The sequence below is a fragment of the Ciconia boyciana genome, chromosome 1, assembly GCF_034638445.1.
Source record: "Ciconia boyciana chromosome 1, ASM3463844v1, whole genome shotgun sequence".
In the NCBI taxonomy this organism is placed as follows: domain Eukaryota; kingdom Metazoa; phylum Chordata; class Aves; order Ciconiiformes; family Ciconiidae; genus Ciconia; species Ciconia boyciana.
The window spans coordinates 73,851,729-73,872,406 of record NC_132934.1 but is presented as its reverse complement, the minus strand read 5'-3'; the positions used below and the strand labels follow the sequence as shown (position 1 = coordinate 73,872,406).

The 20,678-nt window shown below is 39.0% G+C and overlaps 1 protein-coding gene across 1 annotated transcript; it reads left to right on the top strand.

The window, feature by feature from the left end:
• Positions 1-5,472: 5,472 nt before the first annotated feature.
• On the top strand, positions 5,473-19,100 carry LOC140659871 (solute carrier organic anion transporter family member 1A2-like). Its single transcript, XM_072880480.1, is given in 13 exon segments — positions 5,473-5,532; positions 6,658-6,794; positions 8,757-8,894; positions 9,824-9,930; positions 13,273-13,419; positions 13,727-13,825; positions 14,299-14,434; positions 14,436-14,524; positions 16,693-16,784; positions 16,786-16,881; positions 17,298-17,367; positions 17,928-18,045; positions 18,941-19,100. Coding segments are annotated over 13 exon segments (1,449 nt in total).
• Positions 19,101-20,678: the final 1,578 nt, after the last annotated feature.

Here is a 20,678-nt window from a genome sequence, read left to right as displayed (position 1 = left end):
AAGCTTTTCACATATTGGAAGCATGTTAATAGATTTTTACTTGAGAAATTTTCTAGTGTGTGAGAACTGAGAAGATATGCTCTCGGAAATTTACAATTGTGAACTTTTATTATAAGAAATAACAGGGAAAGGTAAGACCTCATGCTCTGGTGCAGCGCTGAGCATGCCAGGATCCTCAGCAACCAGTGGTCTGTAATGCATCAGCAAGGCGTCTACAAAATGTTTTTCAGTACAGCAGCAGACTCTTAAGTTTGTGAGACAAAAATATACTGTGTAACAAAAATGCCAAGTACCTTGCCAGTCTGTTATTTCCCACTTCCAGCAGCTTAACCACACAGGGTATGTGATAGTCCAGGGAGATTTTTCAGGAAGGCTGGATGCTTCCTGAGAAGGCTGAGAAACACTGCCCTGGAGGCTATGCTCAAAGTCAGGCTTTCACTAATCCCAGTCCCACCTTCACCACACTCTTTAGACCTTGTATTTAGGCTTTTCATGTACATTAGTAGTTATTCCTGTGAGGGAGACAAACACAAGTGTCATCAAGAGACTTAAGGTCACAGATGAAACCTGCTTCAGCACCAGTACTTGAAGGTGTATCTACTGATTCTTAGATCTGATGTCTATCCGATTTGATTAAAGTCACATAATCTCTTCTTGTCACATTAGCTAGAACTATTTACGCTTGGTCAAACTACTCTGATTTTGTAATGTCAGTAATCAGTAACTAACAGCACCCCAGCCTGTAGGACAACCACAGTGGCTATGTGACTATAGGCAGCTTTTTTATCTTTTACTTTTGCATGGTGAACCATCATCATTCAACAGAAGTCCCAAAGAAAAGGGTGCTCCTAGTGAATGTTGCAGTGCCTAATTATCAGGATCATTGCTCCCTTCTAGAATTAACAGCACCCCAGTTATATAGTAGGTAGTTAAACTTGGATACTTTGAAAATAGATCCAGAAAGGCTGTTACACTGAGAAGAAACACTGAAGACCAGCTGAGGGGATGCTGGGGAGAGTGATATTATGCCTCTGTGCTTCAGGGACTGAGGTAATTTTCGCCGCTTTTGGTTCAGACCCAGTTCTGCCCTACAGCTGAGCCTCTGAGTGATTTATACCAACTGGGAAGGGCTACGCTTTCTTCCAAATTATTCCAAGACAGCAAGAAGAGGCCAGTGATTATGCCTGTGCTGCTTTCCATCCACTAACTCAGGGCTTAAACACCCCCTCAAGATGTGAGAAACACAAATTTATTCCCCTCTTCCAGTCTGACCTTGTGTCACCCTTTGCTAGGACACGGCCAAACCTGTAAATCTACACAGTTGTGTACACTCTTGAAGTTCCTTTCTTGCTTGTGAGCGCTCTCCAGACATCTTCAGTGGGCAGGAGTGTCAGCACTTCATCCTCAGGGATCTGGCACTGCTGTAGCTCTTGACCTTTTTTGTGGGGAAGAGAAAGAGATGGGCTTAATTTTTTTCTAATGAAGAACTCAGTCTGTGTCTTTCACATCTGAGCGAGTACTCTAAAATGCACAGCTGAAACCATTTGGCAAAACCACGAATTCTGCAGTAAGTGTACTTGGGTTAATTTTCCACAATTTAGAATAAAGGTCAAGGCTTAAGCATACAAAATCAGTCATTTCTTCTGAAAACCTTTTCAAAAATTCAAGTACCTAATTGTTTTGCCATGAGAATATTTTCCTTTGTCTCAGTCTAACATTCATGTAATTGCATTTGAGTAACAGTTTGAACTGTGCCTAGTAAAACAAGATTTTAAAATGCTTTTTGCAACTGGAAAAATAAATTACTTAAAAATTCTGATGCTATAATTGCCCTCTGCTTGGTTACCTCATGTGATTTTTAATCCTTTTTGTAAACAAAACAAGGACTTATCAGTTTATCCATATGACTAAGCTGAGCCAAACAGAAGATGCATTTTACATTGAAAAAAGGATGTCCCCTTGGGACTCAGGCAAGGCAACTTGCAGAACATTGCTACCTAGACATTTAAATCCAGATATTTGTGTGCTTTTGTTCTCTTTTTTCTTGGTTAGCTAAGGTGAAATGTGGTTTTAAACTATAAAATGATTTATGGGTTTGTGTAGGACAAATAGGTCCACACTTATGTCTCTTAATGCTAGCCTGCCTGCTGTAGTCAACCACACTGAATACGCCTGCTTTGATCCACACAGGATGTATCTGCTTTGTTTCTAAGCCAACCTCGTTCAGCCCAAGTTACATCAGCTGTACTTCATGCGTCTGCTTTCTAGCTATAGCCTGTACTAAAACTGTCCACACTGTGTGCTTTAGTTCTTTGTGCACTATGTAAAGGGGTTGTCTTCTAGAAACAAGTCTTCTGATTACTTGTCTGTCTTTCTGGTTGCCTGTGGAAATTTAGTCCAGTAGTGGAGATGGCTGGAAGAGGCAGTTGTGATGTTGCTGCTAACTAACTTCTTAGCCTTCCATAAGTATGTTCCAAACTCAGTGCAGAAGTGGAAGGAATAAGATCCTGTAAGGAGGGATTTTACTGACCTCTTCCCTGAAATTTCAGTGGGCATTGGAGGCTTATGAGTAGGATTCAAGTGTAGGTGTTTACATGATAGCTGGTAGGTCAATCAGAACCTGAGGGTAAACTTTTGCATAAATATATAGTTTCACCTGGCCTGCGCAAATTCCTCAAGTGGTTTGTTACAAAACTTAGTCACAACATGAATATCCTAGTAGCATGCCTCTCCTGTTGCTGTTGACTAAAGAGATACTGATTGATATTCACTGAAGGAGATAATTTCCTTACAGCTGTGCTGATCCTAGGAGGACAGCTGTGTTCAGGGCTGGCCTGGGCAGCTTAGGTTAGGGCTTGAGACCGTAGTTCCACAAATATTTGAGGTGCTCCGATGGGCAGGTGTCACTCTCCATCCTTTCCTACTCTGCTTTCACCCTGACTTTCTCCTCTCTTCTCATGTTCTTGGCTCCACTTTCCTGCTCTTTTGCTTATGTGGGTCTGACACTTGTTGAACCATTCTGCAGGCCAAATCAGTTCACTACCTGGAAAGCAGCTTTTTACTGCATTAAATTTCTGCCTGTTTAATGAGTTAAAAAGGTTTGCAGAAGAGCCCAGAGAGCTCAAGAGTGGAAGAAAGGTAAAGCAACAGAAATGCACAATGGAGAGCAGGGAGATGGGAGAAGGGAGTGGGAACACTATTGGTTCATCTTTAGGTACAGAAATGGTAGTATGATTTCTAACCTGGATTTAAAGTGTGGTGTAAATGCACCTGAGCTGGGTGAGTTACGCACCTACATCTCTCTGATAATTTAGGCTGTTAGTCTGTGATGGCTTCAGTTCCATTTGACCAAGTGTGACCACAAAAATATTTTAAAGCTGGGGAAGGCAACCTCTGGAACATAGCTGGAAATAATAATTCTGTCTATTTTGTTATTCAATTAATAATCTTAATAATCTTATTATTATTATTAAATGAAATGCATTTTTTCTACCATAATTTATGCTTTGAGGGAAGGTAATAATAAGTAAAGGCAAACATTGCCATTTTGTCATCTGTAATTGTATGAGGGGCAGTGTGATGTTTCTGATGCACCAAGAGAAACTTAGGCAGAGGTTGCTGGCTGGTTTCTTTTAGCACCAGAAAAGAAAACCTGTAATTAGCCAGATGGTGTTCCCTGTGTATGTTAGTGAAATGCAGGGACTGTTATAGTAAGAGACAGAATCCCATTGCCAACTACTAGGAGCAGAAGAGGACAGACATAGCGGACTGCCATCTTTGTTCTGTTGCTCACCTTTTGGCATCACAGGTGGGCTACAGTCTGAAAAAAGCAGTATTAAGATAAGGCATAAACGTTTCCCTAGGATATAAACTTTTATGCCAAATTGCAAAGAAAGTGCAAAGCTGTATGAGAGCAGTTTAGTACTGGTGATTGAACACAGTTTGTGTAAGCATCTTTAACAAAGAAGAAATGCAAACTATTGATATGTCATAGTTAATTGTCTGAATTGCTGACCACTGACAATTAATTGTAAAGTAAGTATTGCCAGGAATGCTATAATAATGCATAACGCTTTTAGAGACTGAAAATAAAGAGGTAGCTGTAAAAGGAGTTAATGCCCATGAATTTGCTAGGAATCAAGTTAAAGAAACACTTTTGAGAGGATTAACATTGCTGTAGAAATTAGTGTTTGAACAGATTGACTGGGGGGGTGTTGGGCTGAAGAATGTGAAAGGCAATTCAATCCTCTTGGTGGGCTTGTCAAGGAAAACTTCCTTCCCAGCCATGGCACCATGAAGTAGAAAACATAGATAAGAGCAGGTGCCACAAGTTCACACTTAGAAAGTGTATCTGAGATGAAAAAGAGGAAATTAACTATATCCATCCTGACTGTAAGGTAGAGCTCTGACTTGCCTTGGTTTTCTTCACCTTACCCCATCAGGCAGGGGGAACTGTATTGAATACCTTGATTTAATGAAGCCTTTGTGGCAATCCTTAGAGAGACATCTTCTTTAAACAGGTGTTCTCCCTGTTTAACTCATCGTGCGAACCCTCAGGTGTGTAGGGGCTTTTACAGGTAAGTATATTCCAAGATCCTGGAATACATTGCTCCTTCTTTGAACACATTTTTGGGAAATACGTAAGATGTGTAAGAAAGCAGGTGGCTTAGCGCTACCAGCAGCTCTAACCATCAACTCGAGATGGAAATGTCTAAAAGTAGGCAGAGAAATAGAGAGGGATGTTTTTGCAAATCTTTGGAGGGGAAGCAGAATGGAGTCTCGTTTGTTTCCGTTTAGAACTTAAGTTGATCTGGTGGTTTTGGTTTTATTTTTTCTCCTTCTAATTTTAATGCCAAGATATTAGTCTCCAATGCAGTTTCTGTTTAAATTAACCAATTTACATTGATGCCAGTGGAAGAGAGGAGGCCTCAACAGAACATGCAGAGCAGAACTAAATGTCCTTTTTACAGCTAGGAAGGACAGGCATAGTAAATAAAGACCACGGAGACAGGTATACGTCAATGAAACGTATTGGTCTTCATAGTCCTGTCTCCCACAGTGGTCAGTACCAAATGCTTGTGAAGAAGACTGAAAAGCTGTATTACAGACAAACTAGCTTGCCCTCAGAATGTCTCTTTTCTCTGTTCTTTGCTTACTGGTTGTATGCTGCTGACAGCATTCAGTATTTGATGACAAATAGCTAGCTGTTACATTGTTGACATTCACATGTCAAATTTTCTTGATTAGAAGAAAGTTTATAGGCTTGTGCTTTTGTTGGAATCCAGTTTTGTTAGAACCCAGTTTGCATTTATTTAAGGAAGACGCTCAAATATCAAATATATTAGAAGGAATCTGATTTTTTGCAAACATGGGACAATAATGTTCCTTTTTTTCTTTTGCCTTTTTCAACACTGTAATAGGATCATTGGACAGACTCAGAAACAGACACTGGGATCAATTAAAAAAGGCAACATGAAAGAAGCTGAGAAGCCACGTGCAGGGGACAAATTCTGCTGCATTTCCAAGCTGAAGGTACAGAAATATTTTAGCAATTTTTTATGAACACACAACTGTAATTGCTTGCACTTATAGGGGTTTGGTAGTAGTTACAATCTAGACTAAACGAATGAATAAGTTCTGTTTCTTTCCTTATCCTTAATGCCTTAACCAAGGTCAAGCAAGTTTGTAAGCAATCATGTGTTGCTTTGTATGCCCCTGATCTTTACACTCTGTGAGGTGTTGGAGGTATGGTTGACTGAAGCTCCACCTCTGAGTTTGTGTAATCCCCCTAGTCTGACATATTTACCATTCCTTCTTAAACCTATGAAATGAGCCTTACTGATTGCCACATGGCAGTTAAAACTGGCTGTTGATGTACCCTAGACTATTCAAGTTGTCAAGAAGCTCTATAAAAGGTTGTAAAATAGCTTGGTTTTAATACTGTTTCAAAGACCAAATATATTATGCTATTTAGCATTTGCAGCAGATGTATTTAAAAATACTATTGATTTTATTTCATAAATATTGTTTATCAAGAACCCTAAAGTTAAAAGGTTTTGAATACTACTGCATATATTAATATTTATTTTTTTACTGTCACTTGCTACTACATTCTTGTAAAAAGGACACACTATTTACTACTACTGTTGGAAATGACTTGCTCTGGGCTCATGACCTTTGCTGAGGGGGGAGAGCAGATACTTGATTAAGTAATTCAATCAAAGAAAACGATCTTAGTTCTGCAAGTAATTTATCATTCAGATGACCAAAGGGTGCAAAGGCCTTTGCACCCTGGTCTGGCTGCAGACGTTATGCAGTCCTGCAGATGGCAATCTTGCAGCAGACACACGGTGGGAGAGGCTGTGCTGCACCGGTCTTGGCTGGGGAAATGGGGCTTAAGGTTTCTGAAGGCAGTCTTGGTCAATGGGAGCAGGTGAAGAACAAAGTCTTTCTTTATTTTTTTTGGTTTAGTGAAGCCATAACTCTGTGAACAAGGATAGATGATGGGATTTGAACTTGTATTTACACACCTATCAGTGGATCAGGACTGTTCACTTGCTTTATCTGGAAGCACATCTTCAGTGGGGAAAATAACCATGGAATATTCCTAAACATATAACTTTGAATTCGTTATGCATTCTCCTCTTTCCTTCCTAGGTATTTCTGCTGGCGCTATCACTTGCATTTGTTGGTAAAACGATGTCTGGTGCTTACATGAACAGCATGTACACACAGATAGAGAAACAATTTAATATTCCAGCTTCTTTAGCAGGGATCATTAATGGAAGCAGGGATCATTAATGGAAGCTTTGAAATTGGTAATCACTCATTTTAATATTTCTTATTCTTTGAAAATAGAGTATGTTGGCTGAGCATTTATTAGTGACTCTCATGTCCACAGCAATCTGTTGATTGCTGTATGTGACAATAGTGACCAAATCTATCCCACTGTTTCAGCTGGTACTTACCTATTTACTGTCCTGGAAACTAACAGGACAACTTAAATGAGGAAGTTCAGGATTAAAAGATGCTTCAGCTAATTTCTGCAGTATCTTAAGATATGACAGAGCAACTAACAAAATACAGCTACTTTATGAGCTTTGTATTGAATCAACTAACAAACCAGAAAGATTTTATAAATTTTGTTTGAATATAAGGTCATATTTAGCATTTTACAGTTCTTTTAATCAGTGACCTCAAAGTTGGTTGGAGTGGATTGTCTCCTTACTCAAACTCAATAATATTTCAAGATTTCATACCTGTAAAACTGTAAAGAAAGTTTCCAGTTCTACTGTTAGTGACCCTTACCTTGCCTATCAGTGAGTTTTATTGCCCAGTGACAGGCTTAGTCTTGTAATTGCCACAAAAATGAAACAAAAGGCTTGATAGCTTCAAACCCGTCTAAATAGAGATCCTTAGAGGATGTGTTTTATATCGTTAAAGTCACAACGTGGATCTTTATTATGCATGGCTCAACTGAGGAAATGGTCTGCACAGGCTTATATACACTGGTGGGGAGGGAAGACAAGGCTCCTTCCTACGCTTTTCCTGGTCTTCTATATCTGCATGTGAAACAAGAAGAAACTGTTGGCAACACCATGCTGCTGCCTGCAAAGCAGTCTGATGGGGCTGCTCAAAGTTATGATAGAGAAAGAATACCCAGAATATATTCTTGCTTTTGATAAGGAGGAGACTTTAAGAAATATGAAATGGCCAAGATTAATGAAGTAGTATGTAAAAGGCTTATTAGTTTAAATAAATTATCCTCTCATTTGCACTTTTCTATAACAAGTTGTGGCATTCTTATCTCCAAGGATGTAAAATAACTGTGAATAAACATATTAATATTTGAAATGATTAAGAGTCAGTGTGTGTGGCAGACATAAGGAACTTATTAGGACCATGCAAGTGTGCATCTTTAAGTGTCATTGAAGCCACTGGTTCAACACAGTCTGTCTAGCAATCATACATAAAAATATGTTATCTTCTTTCAGAGCACGATGCTCATCGTGCAAAGACATGGTTTTGTTCTTTTGACAAAAAGATCGCAAAATTAGTAGGTGTAAGATTACTAAATTGTTATTTTTATGGGACCTGATTCATAACATGAAGCTCGATTCTTTTCTTAGTTGCATAGCAATAAATGAAGAGTATAGAAAATCAACTGATTCTGAAGTGAAAGTGGAGGAGAAGAGCATGAAGATTTTTAGCACATTTGTATTTCTAAATGGTACTAGGTACAAAAATCTGTATTTTTGTATTCCTCTTAAACTATTGCTGAAATTAATATTAATTTATTATTCCTTTTTTCTCTGTATGTTATCTTGTGTTTATTATTTTCAGTACAAAACCACTTTGATATAGACTTCTGTATTTTCCCACACATTGCAAAATAGAGTATCCTAGGAGAATAACTTCCTAAAACAGCTATTATTCTGCAGCCCCTGGGCCTGGTCTCTATGTAAAGTAGTGGGAAATTTCTTCTTTACATAGGTGCAGCCAAAAATCTCTTTCACCACAGACTTTTTTCCATTCTGCCTTCTATTCTCATGTTCTTTCCACGTGGTGTAACTCTCCCAGAAAAAGATCACAGATAGGAGGGAATTACTGCATCATTTAGGCAGTTCCCTGTCTAGTTACAGTTTTTACAAGACAGGAAGTAACAGATGTTGAGCTAACAAGTTATAGTCAAATTTCTGTTGCGCTTCAGAACATATAAGGATGCCTTGGTTTGCAAATAAGGACCAGGTTCTTTTTGCAGGCAACTTGCTGCTGATAGCATTTGTGAGTTACTTTGGAGCAAAGCTTCACAGACCCAGAGTAATTGCTTTGGGCTGCACAATTCTGTCATTTGGATGCCTTTTGATATCACTTCCTCATTTCCTATTTGGAAGGTGAGTATTTGCTTAGCTCACAGCAGCTTCCGTGGTTCTTACTTGCCTTAATCCGTAACTTCTCCCGCTGAAATAGTATTGCTTACTGAGAGAGACATTGCTGAGCATGGGTACAATATGGTAACTGTAGAGCAGCTTGTTTTGTTTTGCTTCTGAGATGGCTTCAAAAGTCAGTCATTGCTTCCTGAGGAGAGTCACCCCTCTGCTGGGCACCTTCACTTGCCCTTGCCTTGCCTTGCCTTCATCCTTGTGCTACCTCTTGTGTTGACTCTCTGAAGAAACAGTGGCCTGTGATACTGTCACATTACACTACTAGCTCTTATCTGCTTGGATGGACAATACAAGATGATTTTTAAAGATGTCTTTGGTCTGGAGCCTGGATGACAGATCATACCTGATTGCTGTGTTGGCAAGGTCTTTACAGACCATAATGATTCTTTAACCACTTTTTCACTATTTTTGCTTGGCTTAACAAAATAATAATTTAGGCTTGTCTATATTTTAATCAGTGAGATATCTTTTGAGAAAAGAAGATCCTCTGATCTTGTTACATCCAATGTGGTATGACTCTGACAGCCTTGGTGGCACCCTCTGCTTAGGGTGTAAATTGGATTAGAATGTAAGAAGAGTAGGAGAGATGATACGAGGGATTTCATTAGGGTGTTTTATCAACTCCTGAAGCATCTGTTACAAGATTATGGTAGAGGCTAGATAACAGTCCGGATAAAACACTGGGTTGATTCCCTGCTACAGTTCTTTTGTTCCTATCCTGATTTGTTACTGAGGCTCAGTTAAGTTTTGATGTGGGTTTCCTTCTTCCTACAGCTACACACTCTTCTTGTAGGTAGTTTCATTACTGAAGTACTTTTATGAGGCGGTTCTGATGTATTTCTTCTTAACCTATACATGCTTTCCTTTGATTCAAACAGGTATCATATTGAAAGCAGTATTTCACCACGGGAGAATTTTTCACTCATGCCTCTGTGCCTTGTTAATCAAAGCTTGTTCTCTTTACCTACAGAGGAACCATCAACAGGTATGACTTTTCCTATGCCTACTAATACTTTTTCCTCAGTTTTCATAATGTTTAAGTAAATAAGATTTTATTTTTATTAGCAATTATTTCACGGTCCTGCTTTTGATCAGGCATAAAAAACAGAGGTCAGGAAATTTCCTAGCCTTCTTATTTCTTTAGTCTGTGACTCCAGAGCTGTAGCTTTTTTTCATGCAGTTTTCACAGTATCTGAACAGCTCGGTTAACATCCCTGTCAGTCCCCTTTGGGGAAATATAACACCAGGTTGTTCTCAGAAATGTTCCTCTTTTTGACTTGAAATACCATGATACTGTGAGGAGGTGGGAAATGTATTTGGACAATGGGTAAAAGGCATCAGGATGCTTTTTCATTGTACCACACAAGAAATAAAAAAATGAGAAATAGAGACAGAGCAAAAAAGTAGATCCCAGTTCCTTTTAGAAAAGAGAGAAAATAGTTTAAACTAGGCCGAAACTTATCTGGGAGACTGAAACATCTATGTGCACTAGCAATGTGCATATAAAGTAACTACTATGAAGTCAAAAGGCTCAGAGGCAACTATTAAATGATCACACACAAAATCCTCACACTGAGGATGGGATTAATCTCCTAAGTCTTTAGCTACCTCAAAGGGAAGCATTTAGTCTGAACCATCTCTTTAGGCTCCCTTGATAGTTGGTCAAAGGAGATTACAGAGCTCTTGCAGAGTGTGTCCCTTGCTGTAAGGACATTCATGCTCTTTACTTTAGGGTGGGTCAGATTACCTCCTGGATGTGAGGCTGGAAACTTAGATGATTGGTGGATGGCAAAAGTTAGGTGAGATGAATCCCACAGTTAATTGTTATATTTTGTGATGGTGTTCCATCAATGTGTGCTAAAGCTGAATCACACTGCTGTAATATTGTATGTACACAGTGACATCAAACCATAGTGTTGTACTGTAGTTTTCTGTGTCTCCATTTAGTAACAGATGTGGCTTCCAAGCTTTTGGAGACTGCATGTCACTGAAGGCATTAATTTTTCCATCTTCACAATGAAAAGTTGAGAAAAGTGCATACTTAATAGCACTTGGTGTTAATCTTTCATTTGAAGATTTAAGATTTCACTGTTTTTCTTCATTTTATAAATGCACAAATTAAGGTACAGATACGTAAAGCATTTTCTTCTAAATTATACAGCCATTCAATGTACACAGTAGAACCCATAGGTCCTCAAGCCTATGACTATACTTAGGTAAGGTGATTGTTTCTCTATTAGTTTATGGACAAGCAAAACTGACCTTCATATGTATGAGTCCATCTCCTGTGTGATGCAAAAACTGGTTTGAATTTGACCACATCTGTGTGTGGATTGCTTCACCCATGTTTGCTGACAGTAATCTGACATTGATACAGGAGATCCAGGCTTGATCTCTGAACAGTAATGCTTTCATTTAGAAAGTCATCAGTTGCTGCTAACAAAGCCGGTTTTTATTTGTTAACAAATTGGTGCTGAAGTCTCAGCATGACAAAGAGGGCCATAGAGAACAGTGGAATCTGAAGCAGACTATATGGGATGAAGAAATCCAAGGTCAGGGAGAGAAAGAAAGTACTAAAGGTCATAATAGTTCCTGATATAGCTGTCCTGATGTGGGACAAACAGGATTGTGCTGCAGCACCGTATTCTTCTGTTGAGTTATGTAGGAGGACAGATGTGAATAAATGAGAGCTAGATCCCCAGATAAATTCAGCAGGCTGGCCAGATATATTGTTATGGATCTTGATTTTGATCAAGAGTTGTATAAAGGTCACAGTGAGTCAGAAATTTCCTCAGAGCAGTGCCCAGATGGGCAGATTGCAGGCTATGTTCCAGTGAGTGCCTGCTCAGGGAAACACTGACCTTCTGAGTTGCAGAGGTATGATGGAGGTAGAAAACCTTTCTGTAACATTTGGTGACAGGTGCCAGTTATGGTAGAATTTGTATGTTATTTGCCAAATCAGAATTTGCATTATCCTCAAGATGTCCCAAATCTGAAATTGAATACTCAAACACATAGCATCAGGACAGATGAAATTTCTGGATAGGGAAGTCACAGGGAGGTGTGCAAGGCAAAAATCTGTAGTGCTAGAACAGAGCTTTGAGATAAAGGTCTAAGCCTGAGTTTCCAGGTGGTGAGGACTGTTGAAGTTGAGTGAGTGCTAGTTGAAGTTACCAGCAAACAGCCAATGATTTAGACACAGATGAATTAACTCTCCATGTGCTCTTCTGGGGGCTTATGAACATTAGTAAACCAGAAGCTAGCAGTCTGAATCAAGGCAAAGAAGCTGGAAAGCTCAGAAGTCTCATTCCATGCAAAGGTAGAACACCACCACATCTTCTGCACTGGCATGGCTTTCTTGGAAGCAAATGGTGGCACGTCACTGTGAAATCAGGAAGTCTTCTGGTTTGTTTCAGACAATGTTCTTATAATCAAATGACAATGTATGGGCTTTATGCAACAATTACCTGAATCATTGCAAAAGACTCCTGAATTTCAGAAAGGTGGTCATACTGTTCTTGTGAGCCCACTCTTCCAGGCTGTCCAGGTCTCTCTGTAAGATAGCTTTCCCTCCTGATGTGTCCACCTCACCACTCAGTTTGGTGTCATCAACGAACTTGGTGAGAGTGCTTTCAGTCCCATCATCCAGATCATTTATGGAGATGTTGACTAGCGTGGGGACCAGTATTGGTCCGTGGGGGAACCCCACTTGTGACATGCTGACAGCCTGAGTAAAAGCCATTGATCACGACCCTCTGAGTCTGGCCTATGAATCAATTTCCCACCCATCTCACAGACTGTCCCTCCAGTCTGCCAGTCTGTATCTTGCCAGTTTGTCTAGGAGGAGGCTACGGGAAACAGTGGCAAATACTTTGCTGAAGTCCAAGTAGACAACACCCACTGCCCTCCCCATGTCAACAGAAAGTATTACTTTGTTGTAGAAGGTGATCAGGTTCGTCAGGCATGATTTTTCAGCCCTTCATCAGTGATGTTCAGGCACTGTCTTCTCTCCACTGACATGAAAATGGCAGTTTTGTTGAGGGAAATGAGTAAAGGGAAGGGCCTAGGTTATGCAGTGGTTGCACTGAGAGGTGGCTGGACAAGGTATGGCATAGAGAGGGATGGGATTTAAACTCTACTCCAGCAAGTGCAACAGCTTCTTCCAGTTCTGGAGTCTTTCAAGTATCGTGACTACTTATTTCCCTGTTTTACAGGACAGACCTACCCATCAAAGTTTAAGCTGTAGTCAATTCTTTGTCTTCATCTCTAGATTTTAATTAGTAGTTGGAATTAAAACATTAATACTGTCTTCTTATTTTATTCACAGAATGTGAAAAAGAGCCTCGGTCCTTGCTGTGGATATTTGTGATGGTTGGAAGCATAGTACGAGGAATGGGTGAAACTCCCATCATGCCTTTAGGCATTTCATATTTGGAGGATTTTGCCAAAGCAGAGAATTCACCTTTCTACCTGGGTAAATCTACCCTATTGTGATAACTCCCCTCCCCCAAACACACACACACATAAACAAAAGCAAAAGAGAGAGTTATTTTGACTCCCTTCATTCCAATAAAGGAAGAGAGAAGAAAGACATTACTGCCTTATCAAGATAATGATACTGTAGAACTTGTAATTTAACTAGAGATGAACTTGTTGAAATGAGGCCATTTTTAGGTGCAAATGTCTATTCAGTAGAGCTATCCTAAACATATATAACAACTCCAAGAAAATAATTACGTCCGGGTTCTAATTTAGTATGTTTTCTCCTTCTTATACTTCAGGATGTCTACATACAGCAACTGTAATCAGCCCCTTCCTTGGTTTCTTGTTGGCATCATTATGTGCAGAACTGTTTCTTGATCTGGGATCAGTAGATGCAGGTAATGGATGAATATATAAAATCTTACATATAAATCAGTAGGCATGGTGGTGTATTTATCTACACTAAAAGATATTTCTTTGCTAATATGAGGTGTCTTCATTTTTTCTGAGTTTGCTGATGTTTCTTTTAGAATGGAAAACTGGTGTATAATATTAAATTCAATAAAAGGCCTGCATTCACATATACACAAATGAATCTGCATATAAATTATTTGATGAATAGTTGTGCCATCTGGCTTAACAGGAAAGAGCTAGAATTGATTTAATACAAAACACTGAAATTTGCGAAAAAATGAGCAACATTAGAAAAGAAAACTGGAGACTATTCTCTTTCATCAGCCTCATTTCAAGAATCTTTAAAATGCTTTGAATATATCACATGTCAGAGATGACTAGGAAAGCACACAATGACAGCAAAGAATGTTTCTGAACTAATGTAAGATGTGTGGTTTGGTTTGTTTGTTTTTTATAGAGGACATAACTATAACAGCTACTGATGCCCACTGGGTTGGAGCGTGGTGGCTGGGCATTTTGATTTGTGCATCACTGAATCTTCTCACAGGAATACCTTTTTGGTTTTTGCCCAAGTCACTTGTGAAGGAAGGAGACACCTAAGGAGACGAGTAAAAAAAGTGTAGTACTATTGCAAGGAAGTGATAAAAATTAAGCCAAACAGACCATGTATGACATTGCTAAAGGCAAGTTATATTGTATTTTATTTCCTTCTTAATTTAGTCCTTTAAGGTGTGAGCTCTGTCTGTGTGTTTTTGTAAGTAAAGATGGGTCCAAGGTATGAAATGCATACTCTGTTTTTCATCTCTCTGTAGTACAAAGGATTTGCGCAGGGATTTAGAATGGCTCCTTGCAGAGGAAGAAAGCTAATTTCATAGATCCAGGATCTCAATTCACTCCTGTCCCCCTCCTGCATTTCAGGTGTATGTAGAACTGGAGCTTCTCTTCCTGGTAGAGGATTAATGCACTGAAATCTGGTTAAGAATATTACACCTCAGTGAGCTGTGGACCAGTTGCAGATATTAGTTACTTGTACCCCACATTCACTGTGCAGAAAAGGAGAAAACCAGCACAACTCTTGTGCATTTCTTGAGTCCAACTTAAAGCCATAAAAGGGAATTAACAGGTGCTTAAGTGTCTCATAAACATTTAATGGCTGTTGGACAAGGATCTATTTGACTTACATTTATTCATGTTACCGTTGGCAACATTCACATCTGTGGTCTTTCAGATCTATATATCTGTAGGAAGCTATTTTTTTCCTTCAATTTTTTTGTGCTAGTTGGAAACATAAGTGAATAAAATACATCAAAGGCTATGATCTTCAGAGTAGGCTCATGATTCTGTATGCCCAGCTCAGGGACCCTTGACAGGATTTTCCTTTTCAGAAAGTAAGTGCCAAGTGCCAGCTACCCCTTTGTGTTGTTTCAAGCTGAGTCCTGCAAAATCACCATACTCAGAGTGAGTATTCAGATCTTGGCTGATATTGCAACTTCATTTTGATAAACAGCATCTTTCTCTGCTGTCATGTAGCCTTCAATGAATCCATGAATAAAGTACTGCTCTGGTGAGGAAAGGTTCCTAGCTCAGACTGTGGCTCCTGGTACTCCAGAGTCTCTTCAGAGCTTATATTTTCATCATTCACTCCTTGTGTTGGTGTGAATGTCCACTGTCCCTGAATATCCTGAATTAAGAATCTTTTCATTTTATAGGATGGTTGAGGTTGGAAGCGACCTCTGGAGGTCACCTGGTCCAACCCCCTGCTCAAGCAGGGCCACTTAGAGCCAGTTGACCAGGATGTGTTCAGACAGCTTTTTAATATCCCCAAGGATTTCAAGTTGAAAATTGAAGTATTTATAGTTAAAATTATTCTCTTCCTCAGAAAGCTCTGATTATAAACTGCATAGCATATATAAATAATACAGCCTATTTATAGTGTTTTGGATATTTGACTTGTTTTTGCAAGACTTGCATACAGATCCTCTTCTAGTAAGATACTTGCCTACCTCTGAAAGATGTATATCATTCCTAAGTAGTGCCCTCTTTCAATGAAGCATGGTCATTGTTTTACAGATGCTTATGTTTTTCTGCAGAGTTTCTTGACAATAGCTCAGCACATTAATTAATAGAGAAAGTTAGACAAAGAGGAATTGTTGGTTGTTTTAATGGTTCAGATCCTGACTTAATAGGCATTACACAGAGAAAAGACCTGTGTTAATTAGTTTCTCAGATGTTTATTTGGCTGAAGACTGGCAGATCCAGACTTTGAGAGTACGGTGGGAATAATTGTGGTCACCTCCCTCTTCAGGCCTCTTCTGCCCCATCACTGATAGTAACAATAACCAAAATCAGTGATCAGGTCTCAGGGGGCAGGTTGTCACAGCTATCTATCTAGTACGTTTGCATCCCTTCCCCCTTGTACTCCCTTTGCATGCCAGGTGCAGGAAGGGGGTTTTGGTGAATGCTCTGAGGGCATGGGATGAGAGAAAAAGGAGTAGGAATGGTGGGGGAGTAGCTGCTGCTGCAAATCTGTAGGTGGAAAGTTCAGTTACTATACAGCTAAAAAGTTTCAGGAAACTTTTACAATAAGATTATTACTGTGATTTTTTATAAGCAGAAGCATGCATTAGTGTGCATGTGTGTGTGCGCAATTATCTGTGTGTAGAAGAGACATGTTGGGGTAGCCTGGGCTAAGCAAGTAATCTTTGGCCTGTGGCATCTGGCAAAGCACAAGAATTAGCCTGATCCAGTTAAGGACCATTTCTGTTTCTCTCTTCCCCCTTCAGCCACACTGAGCAATGGGTGATTCATTTCATAAAGCATCACAGTAACTCGTTACATTATTTCATTCCAGATTTCACCCCATTCTTCAAGGCTCTGTTTCACAACCCAGTTTATACGTTATTTATATGCATAACTGTATTACAGTTCAGTGCCTTCAATGGCCATGATATCCTTCATGCCCAAATATTTGGAACAGCAGTTTGGAAAATCTGCATCAGATGCCATCTTTTTAATTGGTATGTTTGCATTTTGCTTTGCTGTTAGTGATGTCTCTATACAAATTCTCTCTATTTATATATATATATATTCATGTGTACATGTGTACATATACATACTAAGGTCAAATGCTTCTACAAATGAGAGATTCCACACTACAAAGCATTTCTGAATAATCATACATTTTCTGCTAAGCATCTCCTGATTTTCTGTGCAGAATTTAATAATCTACTTTCCATCTTTGAATTGGCCCAGAAAGTTCAGCTGATGTAAAACTTGCACCAGTGATCTCAAAGACGATATGCTAATTTGCATCAAGGATAATGAACTCTTTCAACTAGTGCTCTAATTAGAATGGTTTGGGCCTAATGTGATGAAGAGTTTGATTTGAAAAAAACAGAGGTAAACATTTCTTATTAATGTCACCTCTACTAATTGGTGTACGATGTGTAATTATCATACACGTCTCTAAAGCCTGAAGAAAAGTCATTTGGGGTGGATATCCATGGACTAGCTTCAAGAGTATTTGGTAAGAAAAGCTCTAACACTTCAGAAGCACAGTTAGGTCTGATCTAGAGTTAGGTAAGGATCACATCAGGGCTATGGACATGGCACAGGAGTGTACTTCTATGGAGTGCCTTTGATCAGGAAGAATTGGGGTTTTTTTGCAGAGCTAGGCAGCATGACAAATTAGAACAGCTTTCAGTCTGCATTTATTTATACTGGGTAATAGGCTGACTACATCTGCTGTTCATCTGAAAGCCATTTTACATTCTGTTGCTCTTGTTATATGTTTATCGAACACAACACTCACTCTCACTGATGAGAGAAAATGTTGAGTTTTGAATAGGAATTACAGTCCATATTCTAGCATGTATATATTGTTAAACAGGCAACAGGGAAGAAAATCTTTGGTTGAGGGTAAGTGGATAAGGAAGAAGAGAGAACAGAAGAAATACAGAGAACATGGTTCATGCTGCAAGAGGACAGGACAGATGGAGTAGGTGAGAAACAGCATAGGTTCTGTAGTGTATCTGCTAATCAGAAAAAATACACTATTCACAAAAACATTGCTAATATCCTTTCTAGCTGGAATTCGATCTCCCATTTATTTTGGAGCTTTGATAGATACCACTTGCTTGAAGTGGGATGCTATGACTTGTGGTGGAGAAGGAGCATGTAGGATGTAAGACATTGTCACAAATAGGTATATTTTGTACTTTATTTTAGTTTCTCCTTCTTACTGTATTATTATATGCATAGAGATATAATTGTACACTCCTTATCTTTTCCTAGTAGACAAACTGCTCCTGTCCTAGAGATTTGACATAACTCTTTTCTTTGGCATTGGCTTTATTTGTCAAGTGCAACCTTTGCCACAGAAGTTGGAACACCCTTTGAACAGAAATGTACTGGTGCCATAATTACGTTCACTAATGGCCCTTCATGAGAACAGACCTTAAACCACTGATTTCTGATAAAAAAATTAAAAGCAGTAAGCCCTTGTGGGAAAAATGTCAGATGTTTAATGGCTGACTATGCAATATCTTTGAACAGAAAATGGTTGAAAAAGTACTTGAATTAAAATATAGGAGAAATTTATAGAGAGGATATAGTTACCCAAGTTGGAAATTGGCCCAGCATACTACGCTTCATGCTTTTGTAGTCCTTCAAGGAGCACTGTGGGAATTTTGAAGAAAAGTCTTGTTGAACTAATGGCCTCAGGCTGATTCCTTTTAATATTGTGTTGAGGTTGATTTGGAAGAAGAATGCTAGCTCATGAATACCCAGAAGTTTTACTCAGGTGGTCTGAGCTGCCCTTTTCAGGGCGCTCTCTTTCCCCTGTGGAGAAAGCCATAAGGGTACCAGGTGGGTAACTTCGCTGGCTAAATTACTTGCCTGAAGTTGGGTGATGTAAACAGTCATTTTCCTGACACTGACATATTCTCCGTTCTCATATTGATTCACCTTCTGTGAGACCCAAAAGGATCAGGGCACAAGCTTTAGAGCAGCTGGGCAATTGTCACAAAACAATGTATGCTGAATAGTTTTGCTATTTCTTCATGAATGATATATTTAATGAAGCCCATCCTTTATTTCAGGTGGCTCTATCTTGGCCTGCCAGCAATATTATGTGGAGTGTCCTATATCCCAAGTGCACTAATTCTCCTTATTTTAAAGAAGAAACTTAAATCTGAAAGTCAAGTCTTATTAAATGCACCAGTAGAAATGCAGGATAAAGTACCAGAAGCATTGAAATAGCATTTCAAAGCAGGACATATCATGAAAAAACCTTGCGGTGTAAATTTGGATATATCCTTGTGAAAGATTTCATACTTTAACTAGTGAACACTTGGACAGAAATTAATAGAATTACTCATAGTTGTATCCTAATTATATTGTAAAAGTATTAGTTCATAAACAGAAGTTACAGGAAAAATGTGTTTGGTGCAAAGGAACAAGGAGTAGAAATAAGAAAACTTATGAAATGCCAGGTTTGAGTTGTCTGAGCAAAGGACGATGAAACAGCAACGTATGTTTTCAGTCCTGGTTTCACTGAAGATAGTGCAAGTTTTGCAACTGACTCCAGTGATGCCAGATTTCATCCTGGAATTCTCCAATGGCTTCTGCCACAGCCCCTCTCATTGACTGTAGACAGGATTTGTAGCTTCTTTGGGACTGACTTTTCAGAAATTTATTTAATTATGCTGTTAGTCCTTTCAGGCAGGGAGTGTTTGTTATTCTGCATAGTGTAGATGGTCAATATATTGGGAACCTGGTTTATGATATGGCCTGGGTGCTGTGGTAATAATAACAAATAAAAAAAGAAAAAAACAATTTTTAAAAAAATGCTGTGTTATGGTGATGTTTTAAGGTTTACATAGAGCATGGACAAGGAAGTTATCAGGATTTGTTACTTCAGTTACATTCACTCTAGAGGGGAATAACTCATACATTAAGTGTGACAGAATGATACTTGTGAGTATTTTGCCCATCATATTGCTGTCTGCTAGACCTTCTCATGTCTTGTCAAATTATTTTTTGAATGGTACATAACTGTAGCCATCCATGTGCTCTTCCTGGTCTTTGTCCAATTTTTATTTCTCTCAGACGTGATGCTACAATGAATGTAGTATCCATCTGGGATTCGCTGACAGTGAGCTGTTGCCCTAGGATGTCTTAAATATCTCAGAAAAAGACCCCGAGTGTCTCAGGAAAAAAAACATACAGAAACCCCTGCTGATAAGGGTATATGTCACACTAGGTGTACCTTTGGTTGAGTATACTGCATCCATGTTTACCTTCTAGATTGGAACTGCCTCATATTTAAGTCTGTCTGCAGGTGGCCATGCAATAACTTCTCAAGCCCTTTTATTACAGCAGTTGGAAATAAAAAACACCCTCCTGATTACTATTCTCTACTGCATAAGGCATGGAGGGAGCTTCTGGAACTTTACCATAGACCAATGCTCTAGCACTTGCAAGTGTTTCCTACGCATTTAATCTGTATGACACAGACTTACTCCCATTTTATCCATCTGGGGCCTTCTGCAGCCACAGAAAAATGGGAAGGATATTTCCCCAAAGTAGTTACATTAGTTAAGTTATATTCTATTTTACTTTAAGATGTCTTATTAACACCATATATGTATGAGCTTGAAATTGCTTCTTGCCCTTGTGGAATCAATGGCAAAAGATCCATTTCTTCCCACAGAATTTAAAGTTTCTTCAAATACAGGAGGTCCTTACAATTAATTATTTTGAAAAGATATCACAGCCCCTTCCTCCCTTTGCATCAGATGATAGAGCTGAACAGGTATAACATGAGGAAGGGGAACA